Source organism: Alexandromys fortis, unplaced genomic scaffold, assembly GCF_014885135.2.
Source record: "Alexandromys fortis isolate MF-2015 unplaced genomic scaffold, M_Fortis_MF-2015_v1.1 scaffold_50, whole genome shotgun sequence".
Lineage (NCBI taxonomy): Eukaryota > Metazoa > Chordata > Mammalia > Rodentia > Cricetidae > Alexandromys > Alexandromys fortis.
Genome location: NW_026067932.1, coordinates 2,791,844 through 2,818,185, shown reverse-complemented (window position 1 = coordinate 2,818,185; position 26,342 = coordinate 2,791,844). Strand labels below are relative to the sequence as shown.

The window sequence follows — 26,342 nt, the reverse complement described above, 5'->3', positions numbered from 1 at the left end:
ATTGCTTCCTCATGCAGTTGTGCATCCATCCTAAGTAGAATCTGCACTGGCCATACTGTGTTTTGTATGGCTCTATTGTAATTCATGTAAGCATCCCTTATTTCTCCATAAATAATAAACCTGGGAATCACCCCAGCCTTTCAGAATGATAAAAACTGATGGATGAACTTGGGTATACATTTTTTTTTCTGTATTGTCTTATTCTGGGACGAATTCCCAGGAATGGAATTATTTGATAAAGGTATGCAGGGGAAAGGAACTTTCCGTGTGTGGGAGGCGAGGCTTGTGATAGAAGGGGAACTGATGAGAGTTAGGAAGGGGGAAGTTTGCCTTCCCCATTCCTGTCAGAGTGGGCAGAGGTGAAGAAGGGTCAGGTGCTGGCTAGGGTCCAGATCCAGCGACTGTTATTTTCTCCCTAGTTCCCCTGACGCATCCCTGACACTAGCCCTCCCTCGTAGAAGACTTGCCAAGGTCGCTGCATCAATCCCGGCGCTCTCATTGGAAGGAGCGAAAGGTGTCACACATCTGAGACGGGCTTTGAGTTTGATTTCACCCGCACGGACTTGGCTGAGTTCCGATTGTCCTACTTGATCCATCTATCACCGTCTCATTTTCATCAGCGTGACGAGGGAGGGTTGTCACCTTCAGCTTATGGTGCGGGGACCAAAAGCTTTATAGTTAGTCAAGGGCAACAGCACGCCTGGGACCCAGGCTGGTTTTCCCCAGTAGCCAATCCTAGGAGACTTCCGGGAATGGCCAGTTATATGCCAGCGCCTGAGTGATATACGGAAAAGATACTGGCAGAGTTCAGGGAAGAAAGAGACGAGCCAGGATGGAGGCAGCCAAGGAGGGCTCCACAGGCCGAGGCCATTTAAAACATCTCGTCACCTTTCTTTTGTGGTTTCATTTTGCACCAACCTTATCTGGCAGCGCCAGCCGATAAAGTCCAAAGCGAGATCCTCGGCACCGTGCTCCTGGCACAGAGCTCGTGTGCCCTTCAGCTTCTGTAAGGGATTTAGGAAAAGTTTCCCCCTGGGTAGAGAACATAGTCAACCAGACATCCCCAGAGAGCGGCTTTCTCCGCGGCTGTGGGAAGTGGGAGGCTAGCGTCTCAGCCTCAGCTACACATGGGACAGGATGGAACATTCCGTGCCTGGTGCGAAGCAAAGCATTGTTCATCTGTTTTTGTAACATTGTCGTGAACGGCTAGGAAAGTTCAGTCAGAGATAGCCAAGAGTCAGACGCCGTGACCAGACAGATGAACTCTTTGCTTCTAAATGTCAGGGTCAGGAGGTGAGCAAGGGGAACGCTCATTCTGTAGTAACCTGTGTGTAGGCGATATAAAACAAAAGCGCAGACCAAGGTCAGAGCCCCAAGACAGTGAGGCCCGGAGAGCTTAGAGAATTGTCTGTTGGGCCCTGAAAAGTAAAATCTTACTAAACAATTGGATTTGTAAGGTTCCGTGGATCAACTCTGTACTTACACCCATAATTATCAATTATTTACATAACAAAAGCCTTATGGGGTTATTGCTTTGAGCCAGGTTCTGTGCACAGCCCTGGTGGCTTGGGGACACTGCCTTTGGCTCTCAGTTTGTTGATAGCTGACCTAGGCTGTGAGACACAGCATCCCGTGGGGCCAGACACAGACATTCCCGGTTCCATTAAGGGTCCGACCCCAGGCCCGCTTCTCTGCTGTGGCAGGGGTCAGTGCATGGGAACTTTGTCTTATAGGTGGACAACAACTCCGGAAAAGAATCCGTATATCAAAGCCCCCTGCCCCCTTTCTGTGTTGTTCCCCTTCTTCCCAACATGTGGAATTTTTCCTGGGGGCAGAAGAAGGTCACACTCGCATCTAACTTGTAGTTCGACCTTTTGTCGTAAGATTACCATGGGTTCAGATACAGTTGTAAGGAATAATATTGAAAGGTCACAGATACCCCTTTTCTACCTTGCTCCTATAATAGTATCTTATAAATCTTTAGTATGAATAAATACCATAGTGACAATCGTGTAATCCACTATCTGTTCTGATTTTTCCAAATATTGCTTACACACTCTTACCTCTCTTAAGAATCAGAATGACTCCATCACTGTGGGAGCCCTCATGTGACCCTCCAGGAAGCATAGCCATCTCTTACCTACAACAACCATCCCTTTAGATCCTAACCACTGGCAATTGCTCATCTTCATATTCATAATTTTATCACCTCGAGGGTGCTCTACAAATGAACCCAGGGTGCATGTGACCTCTGGGGACTGGCTCTTTTCACTGCGTGTTTTCTTGGGGACTCATCCAAGCTGTTGCAGAAAACTCATTTGCTCTGCTGTTGAGTGTGTTTTATGATATGTGTGTTCACCTGTTGGACACCTGGGCTGCTTCTAGTTTTTGTCGTTATCAATAAACCTGCCGTGAACATTTGTGGACCTGTATCTGTATAAACGTGTTTTCTTTTCTCCAGGATAAATGCCCAGGGGTGCAATTGCTAGGTCAGATGGTTTTACATATTTCCATTTTATAAAGCCTATCAAACTACTCAGGTTGGTGGTATAAATTTGTAATCCTAGAAAGGATTTCGAGACAAGGAGGCTCGGAAGTAGAGAATTATAAATTCAAGGTCAGCCTGGGCAACTTGTTAAGAACTTGTTTCCAAAAAAAATTAGAGGGCTGGAGCCACACCTGAGCGGTGGAGCAGTTCCTGGCATGTGTGAGACCTTTGTGTCAACCTTCAGGACCACCAGCAACAAAAGCAAGCAAGCAAAACAGCTGGCAGGGCTGCTGTCCATGTCTGCCCAGGATGTGTGAGTTTCCTGGTTTCTCTGTTAATAGTTGTTTTGATCAGCCATCTCTTCGGCTTGTGGTGATGTCTCCTTGTGGTTTTAATTTGCATTGCCTTTAGAGCTAATGATGTCAAACTCAGCATCATGGGCCATGCAGCCTCTTCAGTGGAATGCCTTTCATATCTTTTGACTCTTCTTCGTTAGATTGTTAATGTTTTATGGTTTCATTTTGATAATTCTTTTTCAATTACCAGCTCTTCTTCTTAGAGCCAACTTTCTTGTTAGTACCATCGTTACTTGGATGATATGAGCTGTCTTGTTTATCATACTCATTAGTATATGTAGCAAAGAAAAAGCATACCAAACACTGAGTTTTGGGTTGCAAAGAGGATGTATGTTTGAACTTGTCTTTTATGTCTTTGTCTATCAGTTACACACACATATTCACACACACACACACACACACACACACACACAGAGAGAGAGAGAGAGAGAGAGAGAGAGAGAGAGAGAGAGAGAGAGAGAGAGAGATGCACACGATACTACTTTGGGGGAATTCTTTACTTTCTTTTTTTTTTAACAGTTTGTAGATAATTATTTGATCTATAGATGAATGTTTTGCTGCATGTGTGTGAGCATCCACCCCTGGAACAGAAGTTTGTGAACCACAAGGTGGTTGCTGGGAATTGAACTCAGGTCCTCTGGAAAAGCAACAATTTCTCTTATTCACTCAGCCATCTTCAGCCCCTATTTAAAACAAACAAACAAAAAGACACTTGTTTTGTTTGTGTTTTTTCTTTCCAGACAGGATCTCACTATGTAGCCCTGGCTGTCCTGGAACTCACTACGTAAACCAGGCTGGCATCGAACTCACAGAAATCCTCCTGTTTCTGCCTCCGAAGTGCTGGGATTAAAGGCATGCACCCCCACACCCAGCTCTTTGCGGGGAGTTCTTTTTTTTTTTTTTTTTTTTTTAGGCATAAGTGTTTATTAAGGAAGAGGGAGAGAGAGAAAGGGAGAGGGGGGGGGGAGAGCCCGTGTGTACACCAGGAGAGACGGCGGGGAGAGACTTGCGAGGAGTTCTTAATGCATTCTAGATACTCATCCTTGTTAGACACATGGCTATATTAATATTTTCTTCTTCTTTTCAGCTTAATAAGGCCGTTCACAAAGCAACAGTTTCAAACTTTGATGAGGTACAATACATTTTTTGTTCTTGTTAACGTAGCCTCAGGTGTGCACGAAGGCAGAAGTTGGAGCGTAGCTCCAGAATCTCCGAAGGCTGCCTTGTAGAATCTTCTTTGATAACCATTGCTCTTTGGAATCCGTAACGTGAAATCGTTGCATTGCTTTAGAAGGCACTGGGAACATTGGAAGGCGAGCCTACGAGCCTGCTGAGTCAGTGTCGGTCTTTCCGCTTTGTCGTGCGTGTTTTCTTTTGTTATTTGTGATTCCACTTGCTATTGCCAAGTGGAAGTTTTGGGCTGCTGCGCCAGATCCTTGCTGATGCTCACTAAATGGTGGGAATTGTTTCCTTATAGTCATATGGAATGTGCTGTATCAGAAACTCACTGTAAGAGTGCTCATTTGCAGTTGGCAATAAACCAAGCAGTTAAAACTGGAGCTTCTTGCTTGTAATAGGCCAGGCCGCTTTTGGGCTCCAATCTAAACATTTTTCAAATTTTGCTATCGTCTATGTAGTGGATCATCATGTATTTGCTTTGAGCTATTTGAATAAACTTTAAAAATATGAATTATTCTTTCTCGTGCTCTATCTCTAAGCCTTTAGGAGGACGAGCTCTCGTTTTAGCTTTGTAAATCCCTTCCTCCAAGGGGATACTTTCTATATATGTTAGTTAAAATGAAAGAAGAAAAGGAGTGGTATTTTCCTTCAGAAGAGGCCTGCTTTTCCTCTAACAAATCAGACCTCAGGTACTACAAGACTGAGACTCCCTGGGAGGTAAGAGCCATGAGAAGACTGTGTCCACCTTTGATCCTATCTCTGTGTCCTGTACATGACAACCTTGGCCCCTGTAGTGAGTCTGGGGGGTCTAGCAGACTAGATAGGATGCCCCTCATGATATCCTCCTCCTTTTATATTCCAAAGATCAATAGCAGAACCTGTTGTATCAAATGTGCTCCATAAAATAATTAGAAATTCATCAGCTTCCGTAACTACATGGTATCTCAAAATACATAACATTCATGGTTCAGGAAATTTTGTTCCCTCTGAGGGTGAACACTATGCTTCTGCCTTGGTTGTTTCTTAAAACTCCACTGTCTTCAAAATAAGTAGATACTGAAAAAATGTTGGATCCATCTATCCGTCATCCATCCCTTATCCTTCCGTCCGCTAAGCATGTCTTGAATACTGGGTTAAGAGCTCCCAGGAATAGGCATACTTGTCTAGAAGAAGGCACGGTCCTGTCCTGGTAAACTAGAACTTGAAGGGAATAGAAGTCATTTCCTGAAATATTTAAATAACATAAGACCCTGGGGCTTTCAGGATACTCCACAGCCCCACTAGAGATCTCTGGTCCATGCTCCCTCCATCTGCGCTGCCCACAGGTCTTGCTTTCTCTTAAAAGGATACCCATCTTGCCTTCTTTCTGCCCATGCGCAACACTGGATGCCGCATTGTTTGGGATTCTCTTAAGTTACACGAGTCAGAAACCTAAGCAAATGCCCTAAGCAAAAAGCACACTGCTCCACAATTCTGAAAAGAAGGTCTAGGCATGGCTAGGGTGGTAAAGCCACTGCCAAGATGGCTGCCAGCAGCAGCCTCTTGCCCGCCTGTCTGGACAGACCACTTCTGGCTCACCTTGACCTGCTGGATGTGGTGGCAATATCCATGCCAACTCTGGACAAAGCCTTGGGAGATTTGGCAGTTTGGATTTTGATGTCTTAGAACCTAGCTGCCATGTAAAGGAATCTAACCACCCTCATGCAGAGTGAGGGTTGGCAGGAGAGGCTACAACCAGTAAAGCATTTAATTAAAAATATATATGAATGTAAAATTTGGGATAGAGGTTTGGCCAGCCTTCGCCAGCCCCTTCACACCTTCTTATGTAGATGGAGCTACATTGGGCACGCTAGCCCCAACAATGCCACTTGGACCTGAGTAAAGTCTCCTCCTCAGGAGGGCTGGCCAAACCTGTCACGAACCAATGCAAGGCAGTTATTGTTGCGAGCCAGTCCTTTTAGAGCGGTTTGTCACCCAGCAACAGGTGGCAGGAAAGGCAGCCTCTGGGGCTCCAGCAAGCCAATAGGGAGCCTTCTTCCAGGTCCTGGCTTTCCTTTCGCAGGGAGGCTGTCCTTGAGAAGGAGCGAGGACATTCATCATGGCAGCAGGCTTATACTTGCCCAGCTTAGCGATACCCACTGAAGGCAAATTTCTTTCCCAGCATGGCCAGCCAGACTCATGGCTGACTCTAATTGGTCTTGACTAAGTTGTGTGACCCTTTGGAGCCTGCTGCACCTGAACTCTTTCTCTCTCCTTAGGCAATGGCGTTGCCTCCAGAAGAAGGGATGGTCTATTTGCTTTTCTGGGGAGCTTGCTATTGTGCTATCTAATTTGTATATTTTTTAAAAACATTTTATTTTGTATGAGAGCCCAGCAGAACCGCTACTGGGCAACTGGCTTATGCAATAAATCTAAAGGGTCTTAGTAAACACGTACATAACTTCTTCTGTCAATTGAGATGTGTGTGGGCCAGAAAGTTTTGGGTTTTTTTTCTCATTAGGAGTCAGCATTCCATCGTGGACCTCTGAGGAACACGAAGCTGGAGATAGAAATCAAAATGAGATGCCTGCTGGAGCACAGTACACTGGCCTTTCTAAATACACACACACACACACACACACACACACACACACACAGCCTAGTCCTATGTAGCTGGCGGAGGGGGTGGGGACAAGTCCAGTATCAGATGGCAGGAGATGAGGAAAACCCCACAGATGACCCCTTAGATTTTTTTTTAGAAGGATCTTTGAAAGGTTAGGTTGGCATAACGACCTAGAATGCTCAACAGTAACGGACGACCAAGCTTTGTTATCTGCAAGTGTAACTGGGGCTTATTCGAGAAGGTTCTAGTGACTCCAATTCCAAGCCTAGGGATAAGACTCTTAGTTTTTTTTTTTTTTTTCTTGAGAGGGTCTTTCTTCATAGCTCTGACTGTCCTGCAACGCTATGTAGTTGAGATTGGCCGCAGACTCAGAAACTCAGAGATCACCAGCCTCTGCCTCCCCAGTCCAGGGATTAAAAGAGGGCATCACAATGCCCAGTGGTTGCCTTTAAATTTTTCATCTTGAAATCTTTTGTGTGTGTGTGTGTGTGCGTGCATGTGCATGTGTGTATGTGTGTGTGTGTATATGTGTGTATGTGTACGTTTGTGTGTTTATGTGTGTGTATTTATGTGTGTGTATGTGTCTATGTGTGTGTGTGTGAATAACAGCAGTCACTTGTTGAAGAGAGGAGAGTGTTATGCCACTGTCTTTATTTTCCCATCAGGAACTACCCTGAGAGTTAGGTCTACATTGTTTGTGTGTTTCTCAATAATTTTCATGGAATAAGCTTGTTTTCTTAAATAAGTAAGTTGTTTCCCTCCCTATACTTTAATATTTAGGTTTTTAATCTCTGTACATTGAACACAGAATGCTTGCAGTTTTCTGTGCCCTGCACTTTTATTTTCCAGGATTGTTTGTGAAATTCACACAAATTGGTTTCTTTTTTTTAAAAAAAAAAAAAGCAGGGGCTCAGTCTGTGGTGCATGTTCTCACTTTAGTATTTCCTTTCATAGACACATGCATGTTTTTAATGCTCTTACATATTTACAGTTTATGCTTTCAGAAGCCTGCTTTTTATGACTTGAGATAAAAATGATCTCCAATTTTAAGAGATTAAAGTTTCTTTTTCTTTGTCTTTAAAAGGTAATTTTACATTTATTTATTTATGTGTGAGCACACACGTATGTGTCTTAGGGTTTCTATTGCTTTGAAGAGACACCATGACCAGGGCAACTCTTATAAAGGAAAACATTGAATTGGGCCTGGCTTACAGTTTAGAGGTTTAGTCCATTATCTTAATGGGGCGTACAGGCAAACATGGTGCTGGAGAAGGAGCTGAGAGTTCTACATCTTGATCCACAGACAGCAGAAGGGACTGTGTGCCACACTGGGCATAGCTTGAGCATATGAGACCTCAAAGCCCGCCTCCAGGGTGACACACTTCCTCCAGCATTGCCACACCTACTCCAACAAGGCTACAGCTCCTAATAGTGCCACTCCCTATGGGCCAAGCATTCAGATTGAGTCTATGGGGGCCACGCCCACTCAAACCACCACAGTGTGTATGGGCACACAGTTGCCAAGGGGGCACAAATGAAGTCCAGAGGACAGCTTTTGAAAATTGATTCTCTCCATCCACCATGTGCGTTCAGACTTGCTGATTAGCTTTTACCCTCCAAGCCTCATATTTTTGTTTTGATTTGATGTTTGTTGTTGCTGGTTTTTTTGTTTTGTTTTGTCTTAAACTCTTACCTAGTACTGATTTTTGTGCATGAAAAGACAGGGGTCTGTCATTTCTTCTTTTGTGAGAAAGGCAAATCATGCCATATATGTCCTCACATTTTTCTTTTGTTTTCATCCAGATGAAACTCTGAATTCTGAAAATGGTCTGAAAGTCACTGTAGGATCTCATCCTCCGAGACAGCCCCTCCCACTTCACCCCCTATGTGCTTCTGAGGGGGCATGCTTCTCCTTGCTCTTCCTTGAACTCCCCTCAGAGGTACCTGCTGCAAAACTCTTGACTCGTTCGTCTACATGAATGTCCACATTCCTACTTGTCTTAGTCAGTGTTCCGTTGCTGTGAAGAGACACACAGATTATGCATAAAACTCATAAAAGATTTAATTGGTGCTTGCTTACAGTTTTCCAGCCTTAATCCATTGTCACCATGGGAAGCATGGTGGCTCACAGACAGACATGGAGCAGAAGAAGTACCTGGGGTCTATGCCCTGATCCATAAGCCGCAGGAAGAGAGCCACATTGCACCTGATATGGGCTTTTGAAACCTCAAAGCCCACCCCCAGTGACACGCCTCCTCTAACAAGACCACACCCTAATTCTTTCCGAAGCTGCCTCTCCCTGATGACCAAGCAGTCAAATCTAGGAGCCTATAGGAGCCATTCTCATTCAAACCTCTGCGCTGCTTTACCCTCCCTAGGTCTCTGCTCAAATATTACTCTATCACAATCTTCTCTGGACAGCATAACTAAAGTCACACACACACACACACAATCACACAATCACAATCTCTATTTTCTGCTTGGAAGAATTTACCTGAAAATCTTTCTGGGCCTGGTGTAGGGGTGTGTGTGTGTGTGTGTGTGTTTAATTAAATGTCTTTAGATTAGGTTTCTCATTCTTAAGATTTAATAATTTGCTCTGCTTTTGCATAGTTAATATGTGACCATCTCTACCTTCTGGCTACCCAGTCCTCCTATTCTGACCTCAGTTGCTTGTTCAATTATTTCTGCAGTCTTTGTTTATCAGAAATAAGCCATACATACGCAAATTCGTGTATATGTGTGTACATATATATGCACAGATACGCTCTGCATTTGTTATAAATAAATGGTAAACACCACAGATTGTTCTGCACCTCGCCTTTCCCCCCACTTAACTATATATGCTAGACAACCCCATAGTTAGAGGGTCGTCGCATATTAGACTTGCCTCTTACTCTGCTGGGTGGACATGCCTTGGTTACTTGATCTTTGTGAATGTCGTGAATGTTAGGTAGGTCATCCTCGGTCTCTGACAGGGCCTCCTAGCCAGTCCCTCACCGATCTTTCGTCAGTGCTTCACATCAGGAACCCCGGCAGCTTGCCAACGCTCACAGAACAAGCTGAACTCTTACATGCTGTAAGTACAGCCTCACACGGTCTCTTTCCTTCTACCTCGGACCTCTGAGCTTGCAGACGCCCCGCCCCCTAAGCCTATGCCTGGAGGTTTTCTCCTAATGTTCTGTCCTGTTTTCTCTCAGCCAGCTAGGGGGATAAGCTCCTCCTCTTCCTCTCCTCCTAGGTAGATCACAGTGCACTCAGGGCCTGTGGCAATCAGAGTTTTAAACCGGCCAACCTGGTCTCAGTGGCACGTCCAGCATAACCAGACCTTGTGCGGTGAATTTTGAGTTAGGCAACTGGGAGCGAATCCTTTACCAAGCAGTACTTTTTCTATTGGACTCCAAATTCCACTGGGACCAGAGATCGCTGAAGTGAAAAGATATGTCCGGACTTCAAAGTAGCTTACAACACAGTGAGTCACACAAGCACAATTAAGATACACAACACGGTGAAAGTGTGGTTCCGTGGAATCCTAGGTGGTAAAAAGCCCGTCCTTCCTGCAATCTTTAGCCCACCATCCAGGTCCAGGATAGCTGCCCGGCTGCCTGTTGAATGAAGAGTGTACTAAAACGCAGCCGCCAACCTCCTGTCCCCAAAGCCATCTTTTAATCACACTCAAATGGGTCCCTAACCTGTGCCGACTTCGCTCCTCTGAGCAGGGGGCGGCGTGGGAGCGCTTGGGCCCGGGTTGCAGGCAGGGAGGGCAGCTGAGCCCGGGTCTGGGCGCCGCGCGGGGCGCAGGGGCGGGGAGCGGGGAAGGGGCGGAGACTGTCGCCTGCCTCCCCACCGGCGGCGGCGGCGCAGGGCCGCGGGGTGTCGGCAGCAGCTGCAGCCGCCCGCGCCACCCCCTCGACCGCGGCTCCCGGGCGAGCGAGGGTGAGCTGAGCTCGGCGGGCAGCTGCCACCCCGCGCCGCCGTACTGAGCAGAGTGGAGCTGCGGCCCCGGAGAAGGCAAAGTTGCCAGTCTAAGCGCAGACATGCCGGGCAGCGACACGGCGCTCACGGTGGACCGGACCTACTCGGATCCCGGCCGGCACCACCGCTGCAAGAGCCGGGTGAGGGCGCGCTCAGGGCTGCGCGGGGGTGCGAGTCGGTGGGGAGGGCGGGGGTCGAGCCGGAGACGCTGCGCGGCGGAACCCGTCGCCGGCCTCTCCCAGCCCGTAAGGTTGGAAGAAACCTACGGCCCCGGGACCCGGGGCCACTGCTGGATTGGGAGGCTAGCCAGCCTACACTGCCAGCCCGGCTCCGCGACGGTGTCTCCCCGCCAGGGAGCGCACGCTGCTGGTACCCGGGACACCCAGGGTCTGGCTCGGGGCACCGCCACCTGCGGGGCTCAGCGTGGCTACTGCATCCCTAGCCCAGCAGCCCAGTCCCCTTGTGCCGTGCGCCCCAGATGCGCTGCCAAAAAGAAAAAAAAGAAAAAAAATTCCAAAGTCCGTTTCGGCTTGTACGCTCCGGAGTTGGGAGCCGTGCAGAGTGGGTGCCTTAGCCACGGTTTTCAGTGTTAATTTGCTGTTGCTGATTTTGGCTGTGAGCGAAAATAGCTCTTCTGAGCAAGCTGTGGAGACTGGCCCTGGAGGGCTTCAGTATTAAGACTGAGGCCGCAGCCCCAGCCCCAGCTCTGGGCCCTCCCAGGGAATACCTTCCATCCACAGCTCAAGTGTCCAAGCGGGATGGGGCGCCCAAATTCCTTCTCCCCTAGACTGATTAAAGTGCCATTTGAAACAGCACCTCCTCCACTATGGCAGGCCATACCTGGAATTGTTCTCTGAGCCTCCAAACTTCTGGCTTGTCCGTGGAATTGGGCATTTCGGTGTCAGCTACCCGGTATAAAGTTCGTCCAGGTAGACTAGGCACCTCCACCCACCACCTCCAAGATCTATTGATCAGCCAGAAGTTGTTGTCATAAGTGACAGTCGTGTGCCAGGTCCCTCATACATACTGTGTTTGAAACAGTAATCTATTGTCCCAGAAGTGGTATGTTCGCCTCATTTCTCTCCTCACTTTAACTCCTAAGAATCAATTTTAGAAAATGATTTTTTTTTGAAACACAAATTTAATGTGTTTGGTGGAATCGCTCCTACATCGACCGATTCTTTCCTGGTTTCTTTAAAAGTTTCATAACAAATACACTAGGCAAGTATTGGGGGGGGAAATTAGAGTTTTTGGTTTCCTGCAGCCAGAAGTTTGTTTGGGAGGGTGACTGCTCATGAACACAACTCACCGAAGGAAAGATCTTTTCCTAAGGCTTTTATAATGGGGTGAGGGTAAAGTTAATATTGCAGTTGACAGGAGAAATTGCAGTCTTAAAATAATTTGAGAGCCTGAATTGTCACAACTCAGTGGTCTCCGTATGCAGCCAAGTTAGGAATGTTCGAGGGAGGGAGGGGTAAGCAAGTTGATAAAACTCATGGGATGAGCTTTGTTCCAAGATTCAAGCTTTGTTGCCAATCAGATGGATGGGAAAGCCGGTGCTTACAGACTTGGGTGGGAAGTGGAAAGATGCGTTGAACTGCAGGCATGAGTGTCTTTTCCACACCAATCAAGTCTCAGAAAGTGTCCAAGACCTCGTGTGGAGGGGATGGGTGGGTTTTCCACACCAATCAAGTCTCAGAAAGTGTCCAAGACCTCGTGTGGAGGGGATTTGCGTATTTTCTTTTAAAGGATGCTTAGGGTTGTACTTGCTACATTATCAGCAGAAAGAGTCTCGATCTGTGAACCGTGCTGGTGAAACTGCCTTAGATACTGAAGGTACTGTTTATTCTACGTCACTAGTCCATTGAGCACAGGAAATCTAGTGAACACTAGGGGAAAAAATTAGAGGGAAGACAGCTAGAGTTGAGTAGGCCCAGGTCACAGTTCAACGTTCCTAGAGATCCCAGTTTGACCTTCTAGGCCATCTGCTTTTAGCTATTGTTTGTTGTTGCTGTCCTTTAGGGCTTGTTTTTGAAACAAGGTCTCACTGTGTAGCCCAGGCTGGCCTGTAATCCACCATCCCCCAGTCTTAGCCTCCCGAGTGCTGGAATTACAGGTGTGCACTGCCCTGCCTGGCATTGCTCTTATGTTTTTTTTTGGTGTGTTTTCCTGTGGAGATATCAATGTATCACGAGAACTAATATACAGACTTTTCTCTAGTGGGGCCGGTGTCATTTTGCATCCCTCCTTAAGGCTGTAATAAGTCCGCTGTAATGAAGGCACAGCGAAAGCTATTTTGCTGTTGCAGAAAGCGCCATCCCATTAGGTGATCCAGCAGCTCCTTGGTGGAACTCAGTTTGATGGAGCTATAAAAAATCATTTTCCCCTTACACCCAGAAAAGTATGCTGTACAGAAAGGAAGCGCCGAATAGCATCAGGGCTTAATTTCTTGACGTGTCTCTCCCATTGGAAATAAACCAGGATTTAAAACTCATCCCTGTAGTCAGTCTCCTCTGGCAAACTATTTCTTTTAAAGATGCTGATGATCCGCCTGGGTGGATGTGTGGAGGTGACTAACCCCTCAGGAGCCTCGAGTTTCCTCCCAAGAACACCTTGCTGATTAACAAATGGTCATTTAAAAGCTTCAAAATCTTCTACCCATTGAGGGTAATAAAGGAACACGCCCATACTTATTGCTGGGCTTTTGTAAGCCCTTGAGACTAAATGGCAACGGAGGACCACTGTAATACTGCAGAGGTCTATTTTTACAGCCAGGTAGACTAATTTAGATCCCCCACCCCTTCCAAAGTGTAACTAGTGACGTTTCTGGTCGTCGCTAAGCTAAAAAGCCAGAGTCATTCATATTTTTAAACTTCTTCGTAAAACTCAAAAAAATGATGCTTGTTAGCTTGACAGACATCACCCCTTTCTGCTTTGAAAGAAAGAGCACGCATAATTAGAGCCTGCATTTTTTTCCCCTTGTGCCCTAGATAATCAGAACCTATATTGAGAATATAGGCTTTCTGTCTTCCACACCTTAACTGGTTTTTGTTAGTTATGCACGAGTCCGGTTGTTTTGTTTTTGTTGGTTGGTTCTCACTTTAAATGCCCCCTAATGCCGCCTTCAGCCACTCGGGTGCAGCTGTGAGCTGCTGAGGCTCCCAAGTGGGTGATCACCAGGGCAAGGGCCTAAAAGACTCTCTGAGACTCCAATCCCCACTACATGGAGCAGGTGATGTCAGTTTGTTCTTCACCTAGTGAATGTGACTCTTACTTTAAATCAGAATTCCTCTATCTTTTTTTTTTAATTAACAGTTGTGTGATTCAGTTGTTACTCTATTCATCTGGATGCCTTTTTTCCTTGCCACTATAATGTCACTACCACTTGGCATTGCTCTCCTGTTCTCCCCTATTACACTGTCGGCCACTGGGCTTTCTGTGACGTCTCTGCAGTTGGTCCATTAGCTGCTTAGGCCCTCCAAGAAAGGACTAGATTGTTTTTCCTTCCTAGCGTGGACTGTTCCTATGTGACTCGGACCCCTATACTATTATCCCGCGCCTTAGTCTCTCCTTCGACACAGTAGGGGTGTTATAAGGAATGGATGCAATCATGTCTATAATATGTGAGGCCCATAATAAGAACTCAATAGGTGGTAAGCTTACTGTGTTTATTTATGTATTTATAGAATGTTATCAAGGGGTTCCATAGCTTAGAAATGGAAAGACTCCTAATTTTGTGACAGACCCCACTGGGCACCTTTTGTGTACCGCCTGCCGTTCTGGGTATCTGGAAGAATGCTAGGAAGTTTACAGTCTGGACTCGCTGGACGCTTGCTGCCTGGGGAGTATGTCCTTCTTATACTGTGGCCCATGGAAGTCTAGCCTTCTCTTTCACAGAAAGAATTGAACCTAGTAAGTACAAAAGTATCTGACATCCAACACAAAACCTGCGTGGAGCCTGAAGGCCACCTGTCACACATTTTGAAGGCTCTGCCATGGGGAACAGTCCCAGTGGGTGTTGAGTAACAACAGGGGTTGTCAGGGAGAGGGGGCTGTTGTGGCCCTTCCACAGTGGAACTGGCTGAGCAGTGAGTCGATCACTCAGCTTGTTCCCGGTCAGGAAGTAGGACAGATAGAAACAGATCCTTGTAGGTGCCGCTGACCTAGGGAGGTGGCAAACTGAGGAGTGTGTAAGGGATGTTTTAATTAGTGATGGGTTTCATACTAAGGTTCCGCATGGAGCCTGAACCACGCTGAGTGCCTCAAGTCAGAATTTGTTTACGTTAGGAGGAGGAGGCTGATGGCGCCTATGCCTTTTGGAACTCTGCTTTGCCGCAGGCTCACTGACTCTCCCTCAGAGAAGGATGACTTGCCTGCCACCAGCAGCAGCTCACACATGCCTGTCACATCCGCTGCAGAGCGCCGCCACAGCTGCTCCCAAGTTGGATCTCAGAATCTGTTTTCCTTTAGACACTTCCTGAATTCCCAGAGCCCAAACCCGGAGCCCTCGGTGAAAATTACCCACGTCTCCAGGAGGATCTGCAGTGTTTTTAGCCTCGCTGTTGCTTAATTGTGTTTTTGTGTTTTCGGCGGAGGGGGTGGTGAGAGCAAAGGAAGAGAGAACTGTGAATCACTGTACTGTGAATCAGTATTAGGACTTCTCATCCCTTCTAAAAGGAACATCGGGATACATGAGGTGCGCATCATCCAGCCACTGCATAGATGTGGAAGGGGTTCAGACTTCTCATCCCTTCTAAAAGGAACATCAGGGTACATGAGGTGCACATCCTCGAGCCTCTGCATGGGTGTGGAAGGGGTTCTAGTCGAAGGGGAAACAGTGTACTTGTCGAGTGGTTTTCTTCAGGGAGGCAAAAGAACATGCACGAAAGGGTGTAGTATCAACAATGGCTAGTGCACACCAATGGCTTCTTAGTAGACACCGCAACTACTAAGTGCTTCAATTTCAAATTCTCCCTAATCCTGACAGGGTTTCTCTGTATATCTTTGACTGTCCTGGAACTCGCTTTGTAGACCAGGCTGGCCTTGAACTTGCAGAGATTGGCCTGCTTCTGCCTCTGCCTCTGCCTCCCAAGTGCTGGGATTAGAAGTGTGTGCCACCATACCTAGCCTGGAACTTGTTCTTAAGCCCTTCGCTGGTGGCCCCAGGGCTGAGTGCAGGAGAGTGGCTTGGTCCTTATAACCCAAGAAATGTGTTAAGCAGCTCAGTCTTGATGGCCCATTTGGCTGCTTCGGGACAGATGCATGTGACACCTCCTTACTTGTGTGTTCCAGATTTTTAATATCATACCTTTTCTGGTCTTTTGTACAAAGTCCTTTAGTCCAAGTAAACTTGTTTTGTTTTGTTTTTGGCTTTCCTGGAACTCACTCTGTAGACCAGGCTGGCCTCGAACTCACAGAGATCCACCTGCCCCTCCCCCTCCCAGTGCTGGGATTAAAGGTGGTGCCACCACTGCCCTGCTCCAAGTAAACTTTTGAATGAATGCTATGGGATGATGATTTGTGAATGTTTTATAATGCCGAGGCTAATTCTTTTTGGGAGTTTGGAGAGGCTTTAAAGGGTATTAAGTAAGATCATGGGTTAAGATCATTAGAGTGGGTTTGGAGAGATGACTCAGAGGTTAAGAGCTTTGGCATCTCTTCCAGGGGACCCTCATCAGAGTCCCAGTATCCTAGTGGCGGCTCACAACCACCTGTAACTCTAGTTCCAGGGAATTTGACTCCCTCTTCTGGCTTCCAAGGACACTGCACATGTGTGGTGCACTAATATTCGTGCAGGCCAAACAACCATACCAAAATAAATAAACATATATATTTTTAAATTAGGCAACTACCTTTTACCCTTAGATATTTGGTCTTCGGGGGTGGCCAGTGGCGAGCACAGAGGAAGTGGTTGTTCCCGTGAACACGAGTTCAGACGGTGCCTGGGAGTCTGTGTGTCCTGACTGGCATGTTCCTTGTGTCGTACAGTTGGTCATCAGGCAGTGTTCCGGGAAGTCCCTCGGAGCAAGCTGCCACCTCTTGTGTTTCCCTCACCACACTTTGGGGGAAGTAGACCAGAGTGGTTCAGGCCTGCTGGTTCGGGAGTCTACCTCCCTAAGGTACCCTTGGGCATGTTCCCCAAGTTACCTTTTTACAGAAGCTGTGGTGTCCGCCCCTTGGAGACCTGTTGCACAAACTAGATGCTGCAGCATGAACCAGCAGCATTCGGTCCAATGACTGCTCCGTGACCAGTGAACGCGAGGGTGGAGAGGGCTGGCAGTGGTACAGCTGATGGCAGCTGCAGCCGACGCCGCTTCAGGAGCTGCCTCGCTATGGAGGCCCCAGGAGTGGTTTGCCGGACTTTGTACACTGCAGAGGCCGGTCTCTTCAGCGATGGCTTCTGGAAATGCACGGCACTTGGTGTTGGACTTCTCATGCCTCAGCTCTCAGGGTGCTTGAGGAGCTTGATGGAGAGCAATTGAGATCAGCTGGGAAGGCAGTGACCCAGTGACCACCCCAGGACCTTTATGGGGTCCTTTTCTTTACTGGACTGGTAGCCCGTACTTCTTATATGGTGCAGGGTTGGGAGCTTAGACTCCAAGGTTTATCATGTTAGAGCTCAAAGAGGATATACATACATATATATGTGTGTGTGTGTGTGCATTTATATGTATATAGTGTGTAATATGAATGTGATATACATACTTGTATAATATATATGTATATATAATATACATATTATATATATAAATTGGAGCTGGGGATTGAACTTAGGGCCTTGTGTGTGCTAGACACATGCTCTGCCATTGACCCCCACAATCCAGGACCCAGGAAGGGAGTTTAGACATTACCACCTGACCATTCCATTCTCAGAAGTAAAGTATGTCACTCAAACCATAAAGAGCAAAATTAAACAACCAATACAGACTGTTTGGGACTCACCCTTTCCCATCCATTTTCTTAATAGGGAATCCTTTAACAAGGAATTGCTTTAAAATGTATGCATATTTAAAGCAAAGATATGTGTCAAATGTGTATCTTAAATCAAGTTACTTATTTTAAAATACACACTGTATGTACTGCTGGGGCTTGAACTCAGGCCCTACCAAGTTAAATTGCTAAACTCTATAGGAAGATTATCTTAGCTAAGCTAGGGAGGATGCACACAAAATTATTTCCAGCAGAGGAACTTGGCGGGTGGGGGCTCACTGGGTAAGAACAATTGCTGTAAAAACGAGAGGGCTTGAGTTTAGTTCATTTGATAGCCTGTGCAAAAGCTGCATGGCCTAGAATCCTACATAGCTCTAGAGTTATGGGTCAGAGACAGGCAGATCCTGGGAGCACCCTTGCCTTCCAGTCTGCTGTTAGGAAATAGCAAGCTTCACATTCAGTGAGAGACCTTGTCTAAAAAAATAAATAAATAAATAAAAGTGGACTGGGTGGTGGTGACGCACACCTTTAATTCTAGCACTTGGGAGGCAGAGATGGGTGGATCTCTGAGTTCTAAGCCAGCCTGATCTACGGAATGAGTTCCAGGATTGACTCCATAGCTTCTGAGAAACCCTGTCTTGAAAACCGAAAGGAAATAAAAAAAAAAAAAAAAAAAAAAAAGGAGGGCTGGTGAAGGTGCTTGCTGCTAAGCCTGACGACCCGAGTTCAGTCCCTGACACCCATATGGTGAAAGGAAGAGAACCAAGGCCCGCCAGTTGTCTTTTGAGCTTCATATATTGCTGTGGCACACACACGCCCTCCCCCCAAATAAATATAAATAAGTGTAATTCTAAAATCCAAGGAAAACATGAGGTGGGGCGTGACAAAGGAGGACACCTGAGGTCTTGCTCTGTTTGTTATCAGTCCCCCCACCTCCCACATATATATGAGCATATACCCTGCCACAAACCCACCTTTCTCCCCGTGAAGAATGAACGGAATGGGCTTGAAACCGTGGGGACTTTTCTAGGTAATAGCATATATCTGAGTGAGTTGGTGTTAGATCTGTAGTACCCTACAGAGTTTATTTGCAGGTTGTGGGGGGAAGCAGAAGCTGCAGCTGATGCAAAAAAACCACCACGTAGCTGCAGCGGATTCTTGCCACTTAAAAACCATCCTTCTTGAGGCCCCTTGCAGCATCTCTGTGTTTTCAGTATCAAGTTCTGATACTGAAATAATCTCATCCTCATCGTGGCCTTCTGCCAGCTGGGACAGGAAGTAGGGAATGACACACAGATGCACAAGCCAGCTGGGACAGGAATAAGGGAGTGACACACAGATGCACAAGCTGTTTGGTGCATTGTGCAATCTGCAGGCATGCAGCTTGCAATCCCTCCCACTCGAGGACCATCGCCTCTGATGCCATCGGGTCCACGAGCCTCCCATCCAGAGAATCTTATAGCGCCTCCTGTCCTTTGCAGCATACAGCCTGAACGTCCAGTGCCTGAAATGCTTCAAAAGTGGTTCCGGTTTTGGATTTCCTTGGGATTCTGGAATATTTGTGTGTACATCATAAAATACACTGGGCTTGGCACCTGAGTCTAAACTTGAAATTCATTTAAGTTTCGCACACGCACACACCTGCATACATAGCCCATAGATCACTGTATGCCGTGTTTTGTATACCTGTGTTTTGACTGTGCCCCATCACAGTGCTCAACTGTGACATTTCCTATGTGTTACATCATGTTGGTATTCAAAATTAAGATTTTAGAATATTTTGAGGTTTTTACTAAGAACATCCAACCTGCATATAACTTTTTACAACCAAGCCTTAAATCCCAATCAAAACCTCCATCTAGTTCTTGGCTAGGGAATGCATCCTCTCTTCCTTTGCAAGCGGGGAATGGGCAAAACATCCAATGGCCCGTTGAGAGATGGCACACGCAATGTCGGTCCCCAGTGACCCTCTGAGGGGGAATCTGTGTGACTTCTGCCGTGTACACTGACTGGACCCTCACCTAGCCAGACATTTCTCTCTAAATGCCACACCCAACTGTCCATCTAAGTCTTTATGGCAGATGAAGCCCTCGCTTGCTCCCTCTCATTCCCAGGGGATGTTTTACCGTACAGCCAACGCCCCCAAGCCTCATTCCTGATACACTTCCTCGGCCACTTGCTTCTCCACCCCTTCCGAGGTACACGTCTTAAATGTACATCTACCTCTTCTTTGCCCGTGGCACCGCTCTCCCAGCAGGTTTCTGGCTTTGAGGAACAAAGTGACGGTGGAGAGGAGAGCGTGGGCTCGAGTTAAGCTTGACTGTTACCCTCCCTGCCAGCTCTGCGAGCAACCACCGGAAGTGGCTTTAGAGGACTTCCGCGGGTCTCCTGTTGGTTAAGTCACTCGCGGTCTGCCACAGAGATTCCCAGGCTCCAGTCCTTCCCACACCGCCCACATAACGCTTGATGCCACCTGCACTATTATTTCCAAGTCAGCTCACTCTCTAAAACTTAAATTGATTTTACAGTTATCAATGGGAGTATGCTAGCTAAATGTGTCTGAATTTGAGTCCTGCAGTCCCAGAGTGAAGGACGAGCAAGTGTTGGGGCTTGGCTGGGGAGGCTCCGCCCTGCCTATGTCCTGGACTGGATCAGCGGGATCGAGGTGAGGCTTGGAAAAAGGAACCTCCTCACCTCTACCCTGTTATTTAATGCTTTCGCCGCCGGCCGCCTGAAGGAATTCAGAATCATTAAGGAAAACACAAGCCTTGGTGCAGCTGGTCCCCCATCCCTTTCTGAAATACTCGGTGGACATATGGCCTGGAAGATGCTTGGGAGAACATTTTCCCAGCTTCGCCCAATAGGAAACTCAAATCCGAGTTTCAGCGGAACTAAAACATTAGATTGCATGCACACACGCTCTTTCTCTCCTGTTTTCTTTTTTCCTGTGGCTTTGGTTTGATTCTGTCTTTGTGCATACATTTGTATTATATACACTCATCATCAATAGCTCAACAATGTTTCTCGATTTTACAGTGGAAGGAAAGTGGTGTGGGAAGTCCTTCTGTATATGTGTTGCTTTTATTAGTTAATCAGTAAAGAAGCTGTTCGGGCAGGTCAGAATAAAGCCAGGCAGGAAATCTGAATAGAGGTATAGAGAAAAAGTAGGTGGAGTAGAGGAGATGCCATGTAGCCGCCCATGAAGACAGGCGGCAGAACGTTACCCAATAAGCCACAACCTTGTGGTGATACACAGAATAATAGAAATGGGTTAATTTAAGATGTAAGAGTTAGTTAATAAGAAGTCTAAACTAATAGACCAAGCAGTGTTTTAATTAATAATAGTTTCTGTGTGGTTATTTTGGGTCTGGGCGGCTGGGAAACAAATGAGCAGCCTCCCACCTATAGGAAAGCATTCCTGGATAACCATTCTGGTCTGTTTCAGTACAGTATCCAGTAGGTTACACAGATTATTCTGCATCCTCTTCTAGCATAGACTTCACGAGATGAATTTCCCTCACCGTAGGCTACCGTGAGGGTCATGAGCGTGCTCACGTCACAAGGCCAAGCTGTTTGGTAGGTTCCATGCATTTTTCTGCTTACATTGTTTTCAGCTTGCCCCGGGGTTGTCTGGAGGGAACCCAGTTCCGTGTAGCTGGTGGATTACTTCTGTGGATGTGGGTAAAATGTCAACATCCTAAGTTTGGTTTCTATGGCGTGCAGATGGCTTTCAAAGTTGAGACATCATACATTGAACCATTGGAACCTTCTACTTGTGTGTTTTCTGTGATACCCTTCAAATCCTTTGTGTATCAAGCAAGGTGTAGACCAGTTGCTCTAATTTTACATAAATATTATTTGGAAGGAATGAAGTTGACTGTGGTAGGTGGATGGTAGCCTGCCTTAAAGGAGGTTGGGAATGAGTTGTGTCCACTCTAGGTTGTTTGTGTCTACATTATATTCTCTTTAGTATCTAGTGACCTGAGAGATGGGGGCAGGCAGTGGAGGACCTTCTGCTAACAGACAGAACTCCTACAAGATGCATATCTTTAGGATGTTCAGAGAACACACTCAGATTGTGGAGCACAGGGAAATTCAAAGTTGTGTGTGTTTTTTTTAAGTAAGATTGAACATAATTATGGTGTGCGTGTGTGTGTGTGTGTGTGTGTGTGTGTGTGTGTTGACTTGGAATGAGAGGCAGTTAAGTAATGCCTGGAGCTGCAATCCCAGACAGCAGTGTTGTCCAGAACTCATCCCCTGACTGAAACCCATGCTTTGGTATCTAAAATGCTTGACTTCAGTGTTTGCAGTTGTGTCTGAGGTCAAAAGTCTCTCTGTCTGCGTTATGAACCTAGCATGATCATCACGAAGGCCCCAACTTGACTTCAGGTCTCCGGCAATGTACTATTTTAATCTCACTAATTGGAGCAGGTGGCCTCTGTTTGCGGCTGAATCACTGGTTGGCACGGAGTTCCATTTATCTGACAATATGAGGCCCATTCAGTAAGAGCTGCTGATTGTTTTGGCATCAGGCAAAGCGCTTGCAAGCTCAGTGAAAAAGCACAGGGGGGGGGCGGTGTCGCCTTGGAGGAGCAACAGCAGCATGCTCTTCTAAATGGGAAGAGCAGCACTGGGGGAGACTGTGGCTCTGGGTAACCTGGCCAGGTGCTGGGGCGAGGCGCTCACGCATGCCCTTCTAAATAAGGAGGTCTCCCGTGCAGCCTCTGACTCTCCACGATGAGCTGGCCAGCTTCAGGAGGGCCTTGTGATGTCTTAGTGTTTTCAGGAGCTCCGGCTCATCTACAGGCATAGGGAAGGGGAATGCCCTGGGGTGACTGACTTTTCTTACCCCAGGAGCTCAGGCAGAACTTCTTAAGTAAAGCAGAGCTGACCTGAGATTATGAAGCTCTCCAACGTTTTATCTTTACAGTCGGCATATGTGGTAGGCGTTGCATCACTACGATAAAACGCCAGACATTAAATGCAACTTAAAGACGGGGGAGGTTGGTTTTGCCCAGTTTGAGAAGTTTTGGTCTGTGGTCTTTGGTCCCATTGATTCTGGGCTTACGGCGAGACAGAACATTGTGTCAGGAGGAATACATGGCAGCGAGCGCCCACTTAATGATGGCCAAAAGAAGGGACCAGTGACAATCTCCCAGAATATGCTTCCTGTAACTTACTTCTGCCAGCTAGACCGGCCTGGACCTCCAGAAGCAGCCCGTTCTTAACCGGTGGGTTGTAGCCTCTTGGGGTCATAGGACCCTTTCACAGGGGTCACCTAAGACCTTTGGAAAACACAGATATTTACATTGGTATTCATAACAGTAGCAAAATTGCAGCTGTGAAGTAGCATGGAAAATAATTTTATGGCTGGGTGTCGTGTTCAGCCCTCGTCCAGCAAGGACGACGCGACCACCGGAGCTCTTCTCACTGCAGTTTATTCCAGGACTTTATTCACAGCTCCTCTCTTTCTCCTCTCTTTCTCCTCTCTCTCTCTCTCTCTCTCTCTCTCTCTCTCTCTCTCTCTCTCTCTCTCTCTCTCTCTCTCTCTCTCTCTCTCTCCCAGCCCTTAAATAGGCATGGGCTGCCAACCCCAGATTGCCAGGTGGGCATTGCCCATAGGTTCACACATATGCAGGCAGCTGATAATCATTGCGTGATCATACATTAGGTCAGACTTTAGCCATAGGAGTTGATTATACATCTCCAATCAGTTGTGATTCCATGCAGCTCGCTACAGCTGGGGGCGTGGTCACCCCCAACCTGGGAACTGTATTAAAGGGTCGCAGCATTAGGACGGTTGAGAACCACTGTGCTAAAAGGTTCCAGACTCTCCCCAAGTCCCACCAGCTAGGATGCCAAGCATTTATTTAATGATGAGGGAACACTGGCTATTCAGACTGCAATAATACGTGTTCATAGTGTCTTGTCAGGGTATAAACACGGAATCCCAGCTTCTTAACCCAATACCCAGATTCTCTCAGATAACTGCAGTCCAGCACTTGACCTGATTCCTTCAGTAGTGACTACCAGCTCCCCCGTGCTTGTGGATACCCTTCCCATACTCTTGAGGGCCGTGGTTGTGTCCTCTTAACCTGGGCATGGAGGCCGACGCGTGGGTGAGACCTTGTCCATGTTGAATGACTGAATACAGACGGTTGTATGTTGGGGAACAGCAAGGTGGGACTGGAAAGGCTGAGAAGCATGTGTTGCCTTCAGTCTATCCATATCAGTAGGAGAGGAACTGGTCCTGATTTAATTGCTGCAGGGGATGCCTGTGTGTGCCTATCCCAAGATGTGCTTACTAGCCTTCTCTGTATTGGAGGGACTGTCTCGCTTCCAGCCCATGGTAATTAGGTTTGTCAGCAACTCGCACATGCTTCTTTTGACACGTGCAAAGCATAGGCTGGGTGCTGAAGTGGTTTGAACCAAAGAACACCTGCACTGCTGCTTGTGATGTCACCACATTGAGCATGTGCCTTTGCTGTGTAGAACAGGAGGCATTACCAGTGCACAGTGAACAAACAAACAACAATTTGTAGACCTGCCGGGACCCTCAGCTCACCCACCTCAATCCCAGGTCTTCTTAGGGTTTTGGTTCCTGCATATCCTGCTGATTTGCTAGGTAAAACTGGTAGCTCATTTTAATTGAAGTTTTCCCTGTTTCAAATGAGGTTGGGTCATTGTGGTGGTTTAAAAGAAAATGGCAAAGGTGGTGGCACTATTAGAAGGTGTTGCTTTGATGGAGTAGGTGTGGCCTTGTTAGAGGAAGTGGGTCACTATGGAGGTGGGCTTTGAGGTCTCATATATGTTCAAGCTGTGCCCAGTGGTTCAGACCACTTCCTGTTGCCTGCTGGTCAAGATGTAGGACTCTCGGCTACTTCTTCAGCACCACGTCTGCCTGAAAGCCTCCGTCTTGCACCATGATGATAATGGACTAAGCCTCTGAAACTCTAAGCCCTCTAATTAAATGTTTTTCATTTATAAGAGTTGCCATGGTCATGGCGTCTCTTCACAGCAATAGAACTCTAACTAAGACAATCATATTTGAAAGTTTTGAACTTTGTAGACTATTTTGTTGTACAAGAAGTTCCTGGGAACGGCAGTGACATCCCCCTGTTACCCTTCAGCCAATTTCTCTTGATACTTAAGTCTTACAGAACTGGGTAGCCTAACAGGTTGTGCTTCCATAGACTTAGAGCAAGTGTTTGTTTCTGGGCCCTCTTTTGTCTATTCTGACCACGTACCCACTCATCTTCTGAACAGATTTGCAGGAGTCTTTTACCTATGGAAGAAGTTGCTGTCCATATACCGCTCTCTGGCCTTATCATTCCGGACCACATTAATTTCTCATATTATATAACAGTTGAAAAAGATTGTCTTCGAAACAAAGCCTGCTTAGTGTTGCACGGTTTCCCTGGCTCGAAGTCCAGGTATACCACAACCACACCCTCCACTGAGACTTTCATCAGTCAAGGGACACTGCTCTGATCCTTTTGCGTGCTCTCTGGTTGCTTCCAGAATTATGTCTCTTGCCACTGCAGGACAGAGACCCTCAGAGGCTGCCCACCATTCCCTGCCACCTGGTCCCTTCACAACGTGTCAGCTTGCTTCTTTAAGACCTCCATAGTCTCTCTTACCTCTAGACTCTCCCTTAGAGAGCTCACCTGATTAGGCCAGGCCCAACGGGTACTTCACTTTGATTAAAGTCAACTGATTAGGAGTCTTAATTATGTTTGGCGAATTCTTTCCCCTTTGCCATAAAAGATAGCCTAGTCATGGGAGTGAGTTCCCATTCTGCTCTCAAGTTTCCTGGTATCCAGGGCAGACAGGATCCTATCTTGGAGACCATCTTAGAATTCTGTTAATTATGCTCATGTGTGTTCTTTATAGGTGGCGGGGAGCATCGAGCTAGCATCTCGAAAGCACTGGGTAATAGCAGAACTCTTACCATGCAGACATTTGAAGGTCCTTAGGCTTGGAGCTTTGAGTCATAGTCTTTGTCCTTTACAAGAGGACGGCGCCTATGTTCTGCTGGTGCTTTTATGATTTTTTGTTTTCCAGCATTGGGATTTTGGAACCAGGTAGAATCACTTGGTTGCTTTTCAGATGCTCAAGTACTTTTTTTTTTTTGCATAGTTACCTGTTTTTAAAAATATACCGCTTCCCATATGGACTAAACTTTATTATTTTGTCTTTTTCCCCCCTTTTCTGTGAGTTTTAAAACTAATGAACTCAGCTGGTTGTAATTCTGGTGCATTTATTCTGGATTTTCATCCTCCCACCTCCTCCCCCAAGGAACTGGAATGAGCATTTTTGAGATCTCTAGCTCAGACATTTAGAAGATTTCAGGCAGGCACAATTCCAGTATCGTTTACAACAGTGAGGAGCCAAAAATTGGGGGCGGGGATAGTAAAGGTTTGTGCATTTGTGCGAGCGTGTGTGAACTGCCTCTGGGGTGAGGCAGATGGCTCTGTGGGTAAAAGTTCTTGCTTTGCAAGCCCGAGAACCTGAATTCAGTTCCCGGAACCCACAGGGGGAAGAAGCAGCAACCTCTGACCTACAAAACAAAACAAAACAACAACAACAACAACAACAACAAAAAAAAAACCGGCTTCTCAACAAGTATAATAATTTTCTGGTTGCTATGATAAAATACTTTTTGGGTCCTGAGCAGGTAATTCCTGTAATCTTAGCATTGGAGATGCAGAGGCAGAGGGATTACTGCCCAACTGAAGCCATCCTGGTTCATATAACAAGTTTCAGTCCAACCAGGCTACATTGTGAGACCCTGTCTCACGGAAGTAGAGCA

General features: G+C 46.7%; 1 protein-coding gene across 5 annotated transcripts in view; it reads left to right on the top strand.

The window, feature by feature from the left end:
• Window positions 1-26,342, top strand: part of Tmcc3 (transmembrane and coiled-coil domain family 3) — a 255,924-nt gene that overhangs the window by 169,276 nt on the left and 60,306 nt on the right. For 2 of the 5 annotated variants that reach the window (XM_050145610.1, XM_050145603.1), the window contains exon 1: window positions 10,465-10,740. The exons of the other annotated variants lie outside the window; for them this stretch is intronic. Coding sequence is in view for 1 of the 2 variants with exons in the window: in XM_050145603.1 (XP_050001560.1) it covers window positions 10,663-10,740 (78 nt within the window). In the remaining variant the exon portion in view is untranslated. Of the gene's footprint in view, window positions 1-10,464; window positions 10,741-26,342 lie in introns of those variants that run through there. 5 annotated transcript variants of the gene reach the window in all.